Genomic DNA, 17,615 nt, shown 5'->3' with positions numbered 1-17,615 from the left:
TCATGGATTCATCTTAGAAGGCATACAAGAGCATAACAGAGTAGTGGATCAGTCAGTTTTGGAAAATAACTTACAGAAAAACCAAGTTACTATTTCTAAAGGCAGGAGGCAGCAAAAAGCAATCTTTCTGCAAAGAATAATGGATTATAAGGATTCTTCACCTTTATCTGTGTTAGGGATGTGTAAAATTCACTGTGCTTACCTTCCATCTCAAAACCACTGAAAAACAAATCAACCAAATTCTGCCTCCCAATGAGGGGAGGGGCCAAATAGCTCAGCAAAAAGAGGGACTGTAGATTGCAGTGGCCTCTTAATACAGCTTTACCTCATTCTCCTAACACAGAACATTTTACAAAGGGCTAATACACTGTTTGGTAGTCTTCAAAAAGATTCTGAAGTTTTTTTCATAGTGATGGTCTGCAAGAATCCATGTAAATGGTGTTCCAAGAAGCCAAACACTAGTAGCAAATGCAGCAGTGTGCCTTTTTAGTAAAGAAAAGTTTCTTGCCACTGCAGAGATGACATCACTGGACTAATAGGGCTGGAACCAGGGTGCTGGATAATCTCAGCTAAGCTCCCTTTCCTATAAAATGTCATGATCTTTTGAGGTCAGTCCCTCTTAAACAGGGCTATTCCATCATTATATGAATCTGATGAACAGCCAAAAATAGGCTTTTTAAAAAAAATTCCTGATTATATGATAACTGGGATCCAGTCTGTTGAAAATGGTGTGATGGTAAATTATGGCTCCTGCTTAGTATTTGGAGGAAGGGTAACAGGTAGGTGAGGTAAACTGAAAATTGCTGCTGTCAGATAAGCACAGATAATAGCCTGCCCTCTAATTCAGAAGTGCAGCTTTGGAAATGAAGATTTGCAGAAGACATACATAATCAATCTCAGTCTTCGGAGTCTGAGATTGTTTTATTCAGACTACTATTCTACTTGTTCCTCACAGCTAGGAGTCACTTATGGCCTCTAAAAAGGTTTGAAATTTTTGATTTAGAATACACAGCCTTTCAACCTGTCAGGATAAAGCCTTCAACTTTCAAGATTAAATGATTTTATTCTATTATTATTTTACTTCTGAAGTTACTGTCTCTGACTTACATTTACCAGACACTATATCAAGTTGTAGATACAGGTTCTTTAACTCTGTCTTCTTAAAGCTCTAGAAAAGGTTTGGTTGTTGGTTTTTTTATTGTTGTTGGGGTTTTTTAAGACACTTTAGTTTTAGTTGGTGTGGAGAAAGAGGTTGTTATTGGTTGTTATGGTTTAAATTAATAACTACATATTATTTGTTTTTCTAAAACCGTGTTACATAGGTGTAATTCTTTGTGGTATCTACCAACACAGAAACCATCCTGGAAACTTCCCCTTTTTTACTTAGGTATATAACATAAACTGAATGTCTCCTTAAGCCTGAAGAATATTCCCTAAATATGGCTGAGGAATGCTGATAAGGCACGGCATAGTCTCTGTGGACATAATTCTATGAATGTTTTAAGCAGCAACAAAGCCAGTTCACCACTCAGACTTGTGAACACCGTGTTTTATTGTGGCATGTTGTAAGCCAATTCAAGGAAACGATCCAGGCCGAGACAAACAAAACCAGCCAGCCTTTCCTGGCAAGTTTTACATGTGGACTCTTTCAGTGATTCTCTCTCAACTAGAGTAAGAGCTAAATTCTGAGAAACAACTTCTACATTGCTTCTTAATCTGTTTTATTAACAGAGACTAGACTGGCTAGTCTTACAAACATGATCTTCTGAACAAATTATTACATAGGAGTACTGACCAGGTTATACATTTGAGACTACAAGAGCTACAAAATCACTGTGGCAACAGCATGCAATATTTCTAATAGGGCTTTATAAAAGAAACAAATAATATTCTTTTAAACTTGTTTGTTCTGTCAATTTACAAAAAAAGAATAAATGGCTCCAGGAATTGCTGGTTCACATAACAGCTGTAATATTTTATATACACTGCATTTGGTCTAATGAAAAACTAACTTTCAATTCAAAATAATAACATGGTTGTAACATAAGAAAAAAAATCAAGATTTATTTAGTGCTTTAAATTATAATAGCAGTTTAGTTATACAGTGATATACACTACAGAATTTTGAGAAAGGGCTGCTCATTTTGACTTCATAACTCCTGCAATAATATTATCTTTTTTATAGAAGCTCTCAGTTAAAAACTGGAGAGGTGACTGGGTTAAAATTCTGTCTCATTAGCTCTGGTAGCAGGTAGGCAGGAACATCAGGAAACAGGGACCTCGATACGACAACCTATCTATGTGTAACAATTATATCAACGCAGCTTTTCCCCTCTTACTAGATGTGAGATTATAATCTTATACCTCTAAAATGTTTATTAAAAATATGCAAGGATAAGTCCTGAGGAAATTATGCATGTTTGCTTTTCCCAGCTCTTTACTTGAAGTTCTGGGAATGTAAGACATGGTGTCTTTAAAAAAAAAAAAAAAAAAAAAAAAGAGAAATTCAGGGAGCTTTTCCTTTGTGCCATCCCAGCAAGGGGGAAAGCAAAAGGAAATGGAAGATAGTTGGCAAAGGATGAAAAGATGTGGTCACCAACATGCCAAGATTCTGGAACAGTCCCTGGTCAGACTTTGTAGCAGAGGACACAGAATAAAGCAAGGAGGGCACAATCATCTCAGAAAGGGGGAAGCACACCAGTCAAAATGTCAGTGAAGTTATGAAGATGAAACACCCATGATGATAATATCATGGAAGAGGAACTTCCTCAAGCCACAGGGAAACCTGGAGTAGAGATCAGTCAGTGTTTGAGAAAGCCTCATATCTTACATGTATCTATTAATTCAAGGAACTTACTGGAAAGAAAATGCTGTGATGCAGGTCCAAAATCTCGGTGTGCCTCCTGTAACTGTTTAAGGCGATCCTCTACAGACACCTACACATAAACAAACACACAAAACCTACATTGCATGTACTTTGCAACACCAAGGTCATGATAACAAAATCAGTTGTTTACATTTCTTTTACCGAAATCAATTTGCTTGTGTGCCACAGCAAATATTTGACATCCACCTACTTAAGGCTACATATTTTTCTTTCATCTGCTTAACGAGAATCATGTTTCTGTTTTGTAGTGTTCTTGTGTGAGAACTGTAGATCAATAATGAACATGAGGAGTTTCATGGTGACTACAGCCAACTGCTGAAGTTTTTGACCTCTACCAACCCTTCTGTTGTCCTAATTCCCACAGTCAGCAGGTCTCAGTTTGATTGCACTGATCTCACAGCTGCCTTTCCAGCACAGAACCACTTTGGAAGTCACTGCTTTCACCGGCTGATATGCCTTCCCTCAGTTTAATTGAAACTGCAGTAGCAGACCCAGCAGTTCTTTGGTTGCTTAGTTAACTAAATTTGAGAGGGCACACACAATACCTGCCCCCTCCACCAAAAAAATAAAACAACCCACCAAAAACAAAACCAAAAAAACCAAGCAAACTCACAAACAATATAAGAAAAGAAACCCCACTACCAAATGGTATTAGGACAGGAAAGGTCTGATATGACACGATAATGGCTTTGACTCTTGGCCAAGACACTGGTGCCCAGGTTTTGAAAATTAATTCCCACCACTCTCACTAGAAATGTGATAAGTATTTCCTACAAAAACAAACACAAAAAAAGGGAGAAACTTCAAAAATTCATAAATGAACTTTAAACTGATGTAAGAAACTTCACTAAATCAGTCACTGTGAAACTATGTATGAGTTTCAGCTGTAATCAGGCACATTGATTTACCCTTCTCAGATCATCTAAGCACAATAATCATAACTAAGCAATATGAATATCTCAGCATATCCTCTTCTGCTTTTCATGCTAAATTGCTATTGCTTATATCTTTTTAGAGCTCTACTAATACTTAAATCACTGAAATTTCCTACAGAAACTGAACATTCAAAGACAAAATAAAACAGCTTTCACACAAGCTGGAAACACAACAGAAAATTTTTACACCAGTTTTTGGTGTCACAGATTTATGCAGTAAAATCTACTGCTACAAGACATACAAAAAACCCATGCAGCAATAGTTCCCACTATTCCTCAGACTTTAATGCAGCTTTCTGTTCAAATAAACTGCTGAAACAGATTGAAAGGAAAAGCTTTTGGCCAAGCTACAGCAGGAAAGGCAGCTCCTTTTGTTGCACTGGTACTAACAGAATAACACCTTAGTGACAGAAGTAATGAACAAATGGCAACAAGTGAACATTTTAAAGAAAACAGAGGAGACTGAGAAATATCCCTCCCCACACACCAACTGCACATATTCAGAAGAATACCTGTAAAAGTTTCCACCGCATATTGAGATCATCCAGTTGACGAGACATCTTTAAAGATGGATAAAGGTCAAGTGGAGACAGCTGGCTGGACAGATCATTCACTGTTTTAACTTTTAAGTTGATGGGAGCAATTTCTTCTCTAAAAGCCTAAAAGGGTAGGAAACATACACCTATGTTCAACTGACATCTGAGCAGCACAAAAGCCACTGTAAACTCCACATGGTGCTGACCTGCCCAGTGTGGCAATTTATGCTAAACAACTACACACAAGTCAGTTCTCAGCAAGGAAAGTTCACTCCAATATTCTTATTGTATCACTCACAGCCACCTTTAAGGAAAAACAGTATTAAACTTACTGAAATGCCCATAGGCAAATGGCACCCCTAAAATAATTTATTATTTTATTGTGGTGCTGTATGGCAATAGAGCTTTTCTTTGCAAAAGGAAATACACAATGCTATATTAGGAGCTTTACCAGCATACAGCCTGCCAAGTGTTCTTAAGAAAAAAATTGTTCAGTAGCTATAGTTTAAGTATTAAGCAGCTGACAAAAATTCAATTTAAAAACTATTATTGAACTAGCAAAGCATGAAGGAATGTAGCTTATAAGGAAAAGGAGTACAATATTTTACCTGATCAGAACCAGAGAGTAAAGCCATTACAATGACTAAAAAGAAGTAAAAGGTTTATTGAATCAAATCGAACTAAATACAGTATTAAGACAAAATTGACACTTGTTTTAGTTACAGTTAAAAAGACACACCAAATGTCTTTCTTGCTGGGAGTAGTTAAGTGTTCAATCCTATAAACAGCTTGATTAAACATCATGAAACAAGCCCAAAACAGCTGTAAAGAAAGTACTTTCTTTGGACAACTCAATTATTTACCCCCCTTCAAAAATCATTCTCATCAGGCCAAGGAACAGAAGGAACATACTGTCAAGAAAGTAACATTGGGCTTCTGGACAGCCAGTAGTCCCCTATTGCTACAGCAGATGCTCCTGTTTCCCCACAGCAACGAAAATCTTAAAGACTTTTCTTTCATGTACTTTACAGAAAAAGCCATTAAGATATGACAAATCACTGTTTAGCATGAGAACAGGGAGCTATCCAGCATCAGCATCTTATTTCTTGCTTTAGTATCTATATTAAAATATAAGAGAAGGAGGAAGAGATTCATTACTCTTTTCAAATCAACAGCAGTCAGAATACTAACTCAGCATTGACTGCCTTTGTTTTAAAGATTTTGGTTCCATTAAGCTTGAAAATAACAATATAATTTGGAAAATGAGGATGCTTACATTGCTATATGGGAAATAATGTAGCCCTGTGAATTCACTGACACTGTATACATGAAGAGAATATCTACATAAATCTGGTAGTAGCCTATTTTATCCTTCTAACACCAGCATCCTATGCAGAAGACATGGATGGTCAGGTACACAACCCCAGGGTCTTCTAATGCTTTACCATATTCATTCTTAAGCTTAAAACCTGAAAATCTGTGTTTGTGAATCAGAAGCTTAGCAGTAAATGCTGAATTTGCCTGACAGAGCAATCTTCTCTACCTACATGTGCATACCCACATGTTCTCCTGGAATCCATGATATTCACTGTATTGTTTCCAGGCTTTTCTGGACAATGCTAATTATCAGAAAATATTCCTTCTTGGGGAGCTCTGCATCCCAAGAGTAGGGCATGACTACTACCCATCAGGAGCAGCCACACCTTGGGATGCTGAGCCCTGCATGGAACCCAGGCAGCAAGAACTGGTTTGCTCACAACATTATAGGGTAGTATGTGCTCTTCAGTTTGAAATAATCCTGATGAGAAGCCAGGCTAAAGTAAAAGTAAATGCATTCACTTATACAAACAAAACCAGACAATAGACGTGTTAAGTTTGTGAAAGTTAAGGAACAGAATTTAAAACTATGTATATATTTCTGTATGATTAAAAAAGTTCTAAATGTTTTTCTAACAAGAAAGTCTAATGACCAAACAGATCTATGTGTGTATGTAATCCCAGCCAACATTAGGAATGTGGCCTAGCACTGGAATTTATTTGATACTTCAGATATCTTTAAAGACTTTATACTGCACGTGAGAATTTCAGCATACAGTGTATAAATATCTAATATGACTAGAGGGACTAGAATGGAGAGGTCTGACACACAAACTTAGTATTTTCCAGGAGTTCCACACTTACCGTAGTTTTTTCAATGTGATCTGGTAATGAATCTATGAGCAGGTCTCCTACAGGTTTCCAGCCATTCCTCACATTTTCAGCCTCCTTCAAATCAGCATCAAGGTCATCCATGGCACACTGAAGGTCTTTCAGTTTTTCTAATGCTTTGTCCACTTGCTTCTGCCAGATACTGGCACTGGCATTTAGGTTCTCCCATTTCTCTTTTACCTCCGATGACTGCTTACGCATAGCTTTGGCAATCTTCAAGGCTTTCTCCTCAGGGGTCAATTCTGCAGGGGGAACGAACAGTTATACTGTTTATTTCTTATTTTTGTCTAGTGGAACAGATACTGCTCCTGAAATACACACTCAAGACCGCCAGTAAGTCCAGTGTCAACTGATAACTCATTTCAGCAAGTACAAGGTAGAAGAAAGTGCACCTTGCTGTAACTCAAATAAACCTCAATCACTCCCACTGACAACACAGACCTTGATCAGAACACAGGAAACTATTCCTGACTTTCATATATTATGATACACACAAAGTAAAAGCAGCTTACTGCTGATCTGTTACTTTTGGAGGCACAGGGAAATGAAATACAACATCTTCCTTTCTTCCTGGAAACTTCAGTAGGTCATTTTGGATAATTCTGAATCATTTTACATAGAAAGAGCAAGGACAGTGCTTTGTTCCTGAATCTCTTACCACCACCTTTCACTGTGGCATCAGGATGTCTCTTCATATTCAGTAGCAAACCCCCAGGTATGCTAAGTACCATGGGTGGTCTGCAGCATTACATTGGTTTTTCTGTGTTAACACCAAAGTCCAAAAAGGCCAGTTTAAATACCTTTCCAAACCTGCAAATGTTCTTTGAAGCTATTGACTGAAAAATAATTTAGCTTACAATGCAGTATTTCTCACAAATTTCAGGCTTATACGTCCAGACCCCACACAATCCAGCAGCCATGGAAAACCTTTAGTTTGAGACTGAGCAAAATCCAGACAGCCAGAAAGCTAAAAAGAAAACCCTAAAATATCCTCAGCAGGTCCTGCTGTCTAGTGCCCAGGGGGCCCTTGCTGAAAAAAAATCATGGGAAGCTTCCTTCATCAGGAAAGAGTTGTTTCAGTAATGACAAACAAACACAGCCAGTCACAGGGGATTCCCCTTCTGTACAAAAGCAAGCAGAGGAAACTATAATGCAAAAAACAGAGAACAAAAGAAGGAGCAGAGACGTGACATGCACTGAAACTAAGCCAATTGGCCTTCTATTCAGTCCTATATAAAAGCCCTGGAAAAGGTTTATCACAGTACTCTTGTGATTAAAATTCAAGTGTTGCCTATGAATAAATTATAAACAATCATGCATAGATGAAAGTACCATTTTTGTCAGAAGTCAGATGAGACATACAATCTTCCATATAATGATAGACTGTCTTTAAAATCATTATAACTGACTGAGCTTGGAGTTGCTAATGTGGTGGAGAAGGGTGAGGGGGCAACAGACAAAAAAATGGTGTGGGAGAAAAGTTTTTGCTCTGCAAAGGCCAGATGAATATCAAAGTAAATGCAGTTATGATTGCATGTATGCCTCTTGTATGCAACTGTTTTCCCATAGCACCCAATACAGAAAAGCATATTGTAAGTAATTAACACAAAATAAAACACTGAAATACACTCCAATTTGTTGTTAAGTCACTTTTTTCCAGATAAAAAAGTAACAGGGAGTTGTTTGAATCACAACTAGAGTTTCTGCCCACCAATTCCACATATTTTTCCTGTTTTTTCTTTTGAAGCTTTTTTCAAATCTTGTTAGCCCATATTAGTCTTCATACATTCTAGACTATGAATACTAGAAGCATGTTTAACAAGACAATCCAGATGCCATCTGGGAAAACAAACAAACAAAGATCAACCACAATGCAATTATAATTTGTATAACAATTGTTGATATAGGGAGGAGAAGGTGTTGCTCAAAAGCACAAGGAGCTTGTTGGGAAGTGATTATGTAGGAGAAAAAACAAACAAGGAATGGTAACCAGAGCACAGTGGAAGGCAAAGAGTATCAATAAGAGGCAACAGCACCAAGGGAAGGAAGACACACACCCAGCCTGTGGGTTCTGGTGCATGTTTTGACCTCAAAAGAGAGCCATTTGAAGAAAGAGTGCAGTTGGGTGGTACAAATGACATTTTCAGTTTACCAAGTGTCTTAGGTTAATATTTCAGTGAACTTGTTGGGTGTCATAAGCTGTCACATGACAGCACTGCCTATGTGCACTCTGTCTGTAAAAGCAGAGATTATACCCAGGCTTAGGGACACTGCAGTGGCAAGAAGGTATTACAGAAGAAAAACCTGGAATGAAATAGTTGTGAAAAAAACCTGCAATGCTTAAAAAACCCCGCATCTTTGGCTTAGATGCAAAGAGATATGAACTACATACGTAACTCTGGGACACAGAGACATGGCAGTAACCTACGATTTGCAGTACTGATACACCAGAACAAAGATGAAGACCAAATGCTGTGATAAATTGCACCTTGTCTCTGGATTTACAGCATTTCACAATAGAATAAACTGCATCATAGCACAACAGTTTTGGAATGATCTTTAGCACCCCAAGGTCTGCAAAAACAAATGTCTCTTTATTTCTTCTGAAAAGAAAAAAAGCTCATGCTCTAAGTAAAACCATCTTTCAGGAAAAAAAATCTTTTGCACAGAAGAGAACAGCTACAAATTGCTTATATAAAGACATCAAAGTTGTTACCATAAATAATTTTGTAATAATCCACCTTTAAAAATATTAATATTGATGAATGAATGGAAATACACTACAGTCCAGTAACAAAGGGACTGTGAACAATCTAGAAGTCAAGCTGCACCTAAGGACCAAAGTTTAGTATAACAGGTTGAGGTTTCCTATGATACAGCTATAGGTTGTGGACAACCAGACATCAGGAGTAAAAGCTGCAACGCTTATAAATGAGGATTAAGGAAGCACCCAGAGGTGGAATATTTTACCTAAGGTAAGGCAATACCAAGCTTCATTGAAAGGGGACAGAAAATTGCACACCTATTGGATGAAGCCTCCTCTGTTGGTATCTTGAATATGTGAACATAGGGGACACACTACCCAGAAACTGGACTAAGGAGAAATTCCATATATGCAAAGCTTCAATCTACCATTTTGATCCAACATCATGCAGTCGCATCATTCATTATTTGTTGTCACAGCCAAAACCTACCAATTCTGCATAAAAGAGTAGAATGTTGCAAGACCTGAGCTGGTCTAATCTAGATTATTAGCCAGTTAAAAACATCAGCCACTTGACAAAGAGCACATGGAAAGCTTTATAGTAAGAGCTAAAGATCCTGCAAAACTCTTTGGCTTTCCTTAAAGGTATTGACACAGCAGAGTCAATGCTCCAATGAGTGCTTCTTGCTCTGACAGGCAATAAGTGGCTGTAGCAATAAATAGACTGGATGTAGCACTTGGGGATAGGCTGAGGGGTGGTTATGGTGGTGCTGGGTTAACAAGTAGATTAGATGATCATGAAAGTCTCTTCCAAGCTTAATGACTCAGTGATTAGGAGAGGGGAACACTAGCCTGAATTTATTTGTCTGGCCAGCTAATACAAGGCAGTTTTACTCTCAAAAGAACTAGTCACTTACTTGGGGATGGGAAAAAATTCCAGAATGACTGGGGTGATACAAATATCCCAACAGAACTGAAGCCAAAAACATGTCTGAAGACCATTTGTCAAATCAGTGTTATTGTGCAAGGATATCTACCACATATTGTATTTGAAAAATATTAATTCATTGCAAGACTGCTTTATTTTACAAAGGCTTTGGAAGTGCTTGTAAACCTTGCACTAAAAAGACATTTACTAAGGAAACAGAGCAAAAAGTGCTTTTATGAGCTATAAACCATTCATTTAAGAGAAATGTATCTTGTATAACTTCATGTTTCCCATCACAAAAGCCCAAATTATTAATGAGCAACACATTACTTTTTTTCAAGCAGAGATCACATTCTTCAAGATACTGGTTGTATAGCATAAAATTGTAAATCTCAAAGAAAGTGTCTTAACAGTAGGATTTTTCTTCTGTTAGTTTGGAATTAATTTAACCAGCCTGTCATTACACAAAGCAGCAGAGAGGATTCCTTTCTGCTGGGAAAAAATTTTACACAGTAGTCATTACTCTTTTGTTCCTACTTTATATAAAGTCTTCTCAAACATCAGTTTGATCAGTGTCTTCCCACCCCTCTTTTTTTTTAATGGTACTTATTACATTATCTTCACACTTCAGCTTCTGCTCAGAGAGTAAAAACAGCCTATATTCACTGGACCATTTGTTTACCAAAGAGAACAGATATTAACTGACTTTGCAGACAGGGAAAAAAGTCCTCTTCTGTAGTGGAAAAAAAACCCCAAATCTTGATTTTAATATACATTTTTGTCACAAAAAAGCACTGAAAGCTCCAACAGCTTTTCTGTGTCTCTAGCAAAGCCTGAATGCCATAGAAGGAAAACTTTCAGGCCTGAATTTTCAGCATATAATTTTCTTGCATGCTTACATATATAGATAATACCAATGAAGAAAATTCTTCTTGCTTAAGAATTAATTTTAGACCTCTTGGACTATTTGGCTGTAGCAGTTTTCATTCTAAGCAACTGATTAATCCTTATTATGTAGCCTTGAACTAGGCATCTCTTTACATCTTGTTAAAATTATGTTAATTTCCTTTCACTTCTGCTAAATTCTTCACCAAACATACTGGAACTGGAGATGATTTCATGTTGCCTCCTTCTCACATGATGTCAAACATTGCCTCCTTAGTTCAATCAATCTTTGCAGCAAAAAACAATAGATGACACAGCACTGTGCTCATTACCAAAACTTTCAGAGGATTTGAACAGGCACAATGGCCCATTATCAACTCCTACACAGAAGATCCAAAAGCATTTGCCTCATGAAGTCTTTAGCATTGCTGCAGAGAAAGCATTGTCTGAGTTTCTAACAATCTTGATAGAAAACTTAGTCCTGATGTGATGGGAAGAGGAAGTTTAAGAATAAGCAGCAGTTGGTTAAATGCAGCAATTAGTCAGATTCTCAGCATCCAGCCACAAACCACAATGTCACCTTCTTCTCCTATCTCCTGTCTATTGAATATAAAGTGAAAACAAGCAAAGAGCACAGTCGTTTTTCCTTGATGCCCACTTAGGTTTTCTTATACCAAAAGTCAAAGTTCTTTAAACTAGAGAAATAAAGAGTGAATGAGAAAGGTCTCTTCAGGATAAAAGACAAATTATCTCTGGTCTATAGAGGACAGAATTGCAAAAGTAGAGCAAACAGAACTGGTAATGTCATGTATGATGAATAGTTCTGGAAAAGGCCTCAAGTATGGATTCCAGATAAAGACAACTGAGAACACTACCAGAAAATACACATGTCCTTTATTAATGATTGTTGATATTTCCCAGTGGGTGCTGGTGGTGAAGACACAGAAGGATGAAACAAAGAAAATAGCTTATAGGTAATAGATCATTAAGTCATCCCATAGCATCTCTCTCCAGAAAACCAATGAAGCTTACAGCAAGCCTGGGAATCAGACGTCTATACAGCATAATCAGTGTCATTTGTCAACATAAACAAACTACACACAGTACTTCTCACTATAAGCATGACAACATTTTGTAATAAATGGTGTGATCCAAAGCAAGCTAACCATACTTCTGCATAGTGAAAACCCAAACTTTATGCTGCTCCAGGAACAGAAACCAGGTATGAGTTCAGTTCTAGTATGCTCCTGACACAATCCCAGAAAAATGCAAATATAACAGTACTGTTACAGTATTACCAGGCTGTGTCTTCTCCCAATTGCTGATAAAGGGAAAGCACCAATGGATTATTACTCCTGTATCTCAGTTACTCAACGCAACCAAGAAATTATTCCTGCTTCTTTTCAAAGCACTGTGACTGCAGATTGTAACAAGCCTTTTATTTATCCCAAAGATCAATAAGGATTTTTTTTTTTGGCACTGCACATATGGCAGGTATGCACATTTGGCACATATGCAGCACGACTGCAGCAGACATACATCCTCCAACAGCATTTAAAAACAAAACAAAGGCACTTATTTAATTCCAAAACCATACAAACCCAGAAAATAGACAAATTAAATAGCACAAAAGATATGGCTCCCCAACTTAGCAGCACCCTATAATGGCCACACAGGACTTAAAAACATCCATGTTCTGAATTTTTCTGACCTTCTAAGCAACTATTTTCAACCTGCTTTCTCCTTCATAGACATTACATTTTTTTATTATTATTATTATGCATTTCTCATTTGCTTTCTTGAAGTTCATTTACAATGCTTTTTGAGCTATGCTTGCTCTAGAGAATAAGAAAGACATTTTCTTTCACACAAAGTCCTAACCTTTGACAGCCATCAGTCATCTGCACTGCTCCTGGCATAACTGAAAATTCTCTTGCAACAAAGCTTCACTGGTTTCTAGGGCCTTTTAAACAAGGCAACAGTTAAACTTTAAGAACCTGCTTCCACCCAGAGAACATCCCTTATTTCAGGTAAAACTGGGACACAACCAACCAATCAACCAATAATAAAATTAAACATTTGGAACTCAGGCCAGCATGTTTCCATTAAAACCCTCTAAGTTTGCATTCCACACCACTCAGCAAGTGGAAACAATTTCCTTAACCTTACTAATATGGCTCCAAGCAGCCCCTGTAGATCCTATAGGAAGAGTTTCAAAGCTCTACCAAAGTAGGGTGACTAAAAGTTCTAATTTTGAAAAGGAGAGAGATAAGTGTTTTATGATTCTCTCACAGGTAACTGCACATTTCTCTTATCATAGGAAGAAAATTTAAAAATCAAAGAGGTCCAACTAAAACTAAAGCAGCAATTTTGAAAATAGTGTAAGCAGTTTCTGGATATGATTCCACTGATTCCAGTAGGCTATGTCCTCTTCATTCTCCTAACCACTTCTAATTTACAGACAAGACTTCATGCTCAATCCAATTGCACAGCAGAGGAAAAACAAAATTCCAGTGGTGTGTGATAGCTAGAGAACAAACACAAGTGACTGGGAATAGAAATGTTGCCTGCAAAGCTATATACTAGAAACATGCTGCCTGCTATATACCTGTTATATATTAGAAGAGAGTAAATTGCCTGTTTTCAGTGAGATCTTGCTTGCAAAAGTAAAAAATTTCTCCTTGCAGAGAAATTTACCTAAATGTGGTCAGTGGTGGTAAGCAAAACAGTTCAGTTTTTATTTATGCCTGAAACAGGTAAAGATATTGTCCCTCTACAACTTTAAATGAAGTATCTACATACACAGATACTTATTAATATATGTCTCTTGTAACACAGATGTGATTTATGGGGTTTTCTATTAAATTAATAGATAACAGATAATAAGTACTTATTTTTAAATGCTGTGTTTATCACAACAACTTTTGCTACCAAGTAGCAGCTTTCAAAGGTAGGAATCTAATTTTCTTAAGAAAACTAAGTTACTAAAGTAGTTGGACAACAATGCAGGCTCCTAGAAACATTCACTATTACAATGAGAATCAGTGCAGTGGCCCGTGATAATCTGCTAGGACTCTCCACTGCTTCAGTGGAAATAAAAGGACAGAATTTCAGCAAAGCTTTATCATCAGTTCATAGTACCTTGGGGACATAAAATATGAAATCAGCTTTCCTTTGTCTTTCCAGTGGCCTGTAACCTTACAGTAAATGGATTTAAGAAGCTAGCTGTAACTATGCTGTAGAGAATCATAATTAACATTTTAAGAACAAAGTTTTCTCTTATATAGACAAGTAACAAAAACCGCTAAAAACCTGAGGATTTTCAATTTCTTTAACTTGTCCATCCATGAAATTCAGCAGCTGGCCTGCCAGCTTATCAATCAGCTCCACTCAGATACTGAGGCAGCTCAAATACAGGAAGCTGTGAAATTTGCTTTTTTGTGATGGAGCCTCTCTACAGAAACGGGGTAAAAACAAAAGCAGAAGAAAAGATAGATGGGAATATAATTAACTAAGGAAGTAGTTTCCTGGAAGATAGAGAACTCTGTCTGAATGTGCCAATTACTCTCTGATACAGTGGAAGGCCAACACAAGAACCATAAGGTGAAGATGGGAAAGAAGAAACCAAGGCTTACTCACAACATGAATCTACGTTTTTTTCATATGTTTGCAATTAGTGAGACCATTACAGACAATAATGGTTTATCATAAGGCATCCTTTGACAAATGTTCTATTTATATACAATAAATGTATATATGCACAAGCCCTTCAAACAGGTCTCAGTCATGTAAATTTAAAACTGATTCTTATCAGTTTTCTCTAAACCTCTCTCATTCCTTGCCCTTGCAACAATGCCTTCTCTGGCATGAAAAGACGCGTGGTGAAAAAGAAAATAATAAAATCATTTTTAAAAATTACTTTAAAAAATTAGACTGCGAGATTGAAGAAAACAGAAAACAGTTTTACAACCTTTATCATCTTCCAATTAGCTAACCATTCCCCCATAACAACCTCTTCCCTTATACAAGTAAGAAATAACCTCAAGAAACTGTGATTTCCAATTAATGCAAGTTTGATTTAGTAAGCCAGTTTTGCTATTTCTGTTATAGAACACGCCACAGCACTGTTCAAATCCAGACTGTACAGTGTTGACAGTTTGTCAATATCGTTGGAAAACAGACTATCAGTTTATAATCTGTAACCACACTCCACCTTTATCAACATGAAATGGACTTCATTGAAGTTAACAAGTTAACTTCAATCAACTACAGAGAATGCCAGTGATGAAGAAGCTGACAGAAAATGAAAAAAAATTAACATCTTAAAGGCAAATGAATGCCCACACTCTTCACTGAAAATGGTTACTCTGAAGAAAAATTGTGTCTGTTTGGCTGTCTTCTAGTTCAGAGATTAAGTTTTCTGGAGATTGGTGGCATCAGTTGCCAGAAAAAAATTTACTAGGCTTGCTCCTAGATAAAAATTAACAGTTTATTATATATACATGAGCTCAGACAATATGATTCAAGGATGGCTTTTGGCCTGAAGGTCTATTAATAAACAGAAAGTGCAGGCCTGTTCTGCACAGGGTGTGAGTGCCCACTGCCAGCAGCGGGAGCTTCACAGGGATGTCTGGAAGAGGCTGGGGCTGCCCTGTGCCAGGGACAGCAGACTCCAGCCAACTAACCTTGGGGCACACCTGGGCCCTTCAGCCACGCTGGTGACACCTCAGGTAAAGTGTATCTGAGAAACAGAAAACACCAAAGAGGAGAGAACCAATAGGAGAAACAGCAGAGAGAACACCAAAGTCAGAGGAGGAGCAATCCCATGGTAAGGCAGATACTCCCCATGGAGACAGCACACAGAGGGAAGCCATGAGAGGAAAGAAGGAGGAGAAAGAAACTGCTAGGCTAACGATGGAGTCACCACCTTCCCACTTTCTCATGCCACTTGTTGCCTCTCTGAGCATGACACTCTGGCATCACAAGGTGAAGGAAGGGACAGGAATGAGGGAGTCTAGCTGAGTTTGTGAAAGGTGGGAAGAAAGCCATGGTTTTAATGTTTGTGAGGTTTTTTCCCCCACTGTGAATCAACCTGGTATTTAATTATTTTAAATGGCAATGAACAGTTTGTTTTCCCCAAGCTAAACTGGTTAGGTCCACAAGAATAGTTTGTAGTGGATCTGCATCTGTGATCCATCTGATGCCCATCCCGACCCATGAGCTTTCTCACTCTCGTTCTTCCCATCTCCTGCCTCCATTCCACTGCAGTGGAAGATGTAAAAGTGGATGGGTGGGAGTTTGGCTGCTAGTCAAAACTAACCCATCACATGCTCAAAAAAGAAAATCCATGGAAGTACTGAGTGTGAAGAAGAAAGAAGAAAAGAAGCTCAGTGCACATGTATGAGGCTTTCCAGTCTGAACATATGATTGTTTTTCAAATACGATGACTAGACCAGAAACATGCACACAACACTTGTAGACCACAACTGCTATTGCTATAGAGTTTATCACAGTCATCAAATTCCCTGTTATACTGTTCTCACTGCCATTGGTATAGCACAAAAAAAATAATAATTTTCATCATAATAGACTGGATAGCAAGAATTTATGATGCATCTTATCATCTGAAGTTTGCTCTTGCACTTTGCATCTGGTCAATACTGACTAAATCATTAATATCAAATCCTGTTAAAAATGAACATTTTACATTGGTAAGGTTTTGCCTACTGGCATTGTTTGTGCTGAGAGGTTCTATTTTTGAGGGGAGAACCTGCAATTTCAAATTTCTGTATGAAAGAATGAACAAATATACAGAGAGCATCCTTACTTTTCAACTGCTGGTTTGCTTGTGATTTAGACCAACTAAAACATTAGAAGTAAAGCTAAGGTGCCAGCAGTACTTACCAATGGGAAAAATGGTTCATTGGCTTTAATCAGCTATTCAAACTTTATCACAAAGTTGAACTAAGGAATATGAAACCACTTAAAAATTTGTGCAGGAATAACACAATGTGTGGGTGCAGAAAAGATTAGTTGTTTCCACTGAGCAAAGTTAAGAAGTTTGCAATGGAGATGTATACGATGATGTATAGAAAGAAAAAACTAATCCTGATAAAAGCAGATAGATTGCAATTTTGTAAATTATACAGAACAGTAAATATTTCACATCTTACAGCAACTGATAATTCTGCAAAAGCAAATTACATTTTCTGAGAACAGTTCTTGTGTAACTAAAAGCAAGATTTCTTAATGCTGTAGCTTGTATCAGAGATATAATTGTAGAACTTGGAGAGAATTTCCTATTTTGTGGCCGGGGACTGGAGAAAAATTATTATTTTCTTTTAGGTGTCTGATATTTAGAGCAATATCTCAACAAATACTATGTAAAAACAGTTTCTAGGAGAGCTAGGTGGTTCCATTCCTTAGCAATGATTCAACTAATATTGAAATCCTAAGGACTCTGTAATGACTGCCTTCCCAAAGCTGATTTATTTTACTTCTAATAAGATACACCACTAAATATGCTTTTTTC

The 17,615-nt window shown here is 37.4% G+C and overlaps 1 protein-coding gene across 3 annotated transcripts in view; it reads right to left on the bottom strand.

Annotated features, from left to right (window-relative positions):
* Positions 1–17,615, bottom strand: part of UTRN (utrophin) — a 316,443-nt gene that overhangs the window by 70,701 nt on the left and 228,127 nt on the right. For all 3 annotated transcript variants that reach the window (XM_066315631.1, XM_066315629.1, XM_066315630.1), the window contains 3 exons: positions 6,540–6,808; positions 4,335–4,481; positions 2,858–2,936 (listed from right to left, as the gene is read on the bottom strand). In XM_066315631.1, the coding sequence (XP_066171728.1) occupies positions 2,858–2,936; positions 4,335–4,481; positions 6,540–6,808 (495 nt within the window). The remainder of the gene's footprint in view (positions 1–2,857; positions 2,937–4,334; positions 4,482–6,539; positions 6,809–17,615) is intronic.

This window comes from Sylvia atricapilla, chromosome 3 (genome assembly GCF_009819655.1).
Source record: "Sylvia atricapilla isolate bSylAtr1 chromosome 3, bSylAtr1.pri, whole genome shotgun sequence".
NCBI classification, from domain to species: Eukaryota; Metazoa; Chordata; class Aves; order Passeriformes; family Sylviidae; genus Sylvia; species Sylvia atricapilla.
The sequence above is the reverse complement of the archived record's forward strand: the minus strand, read 5'-3'. Positions and strand labels throughout refer to the sequence as shown.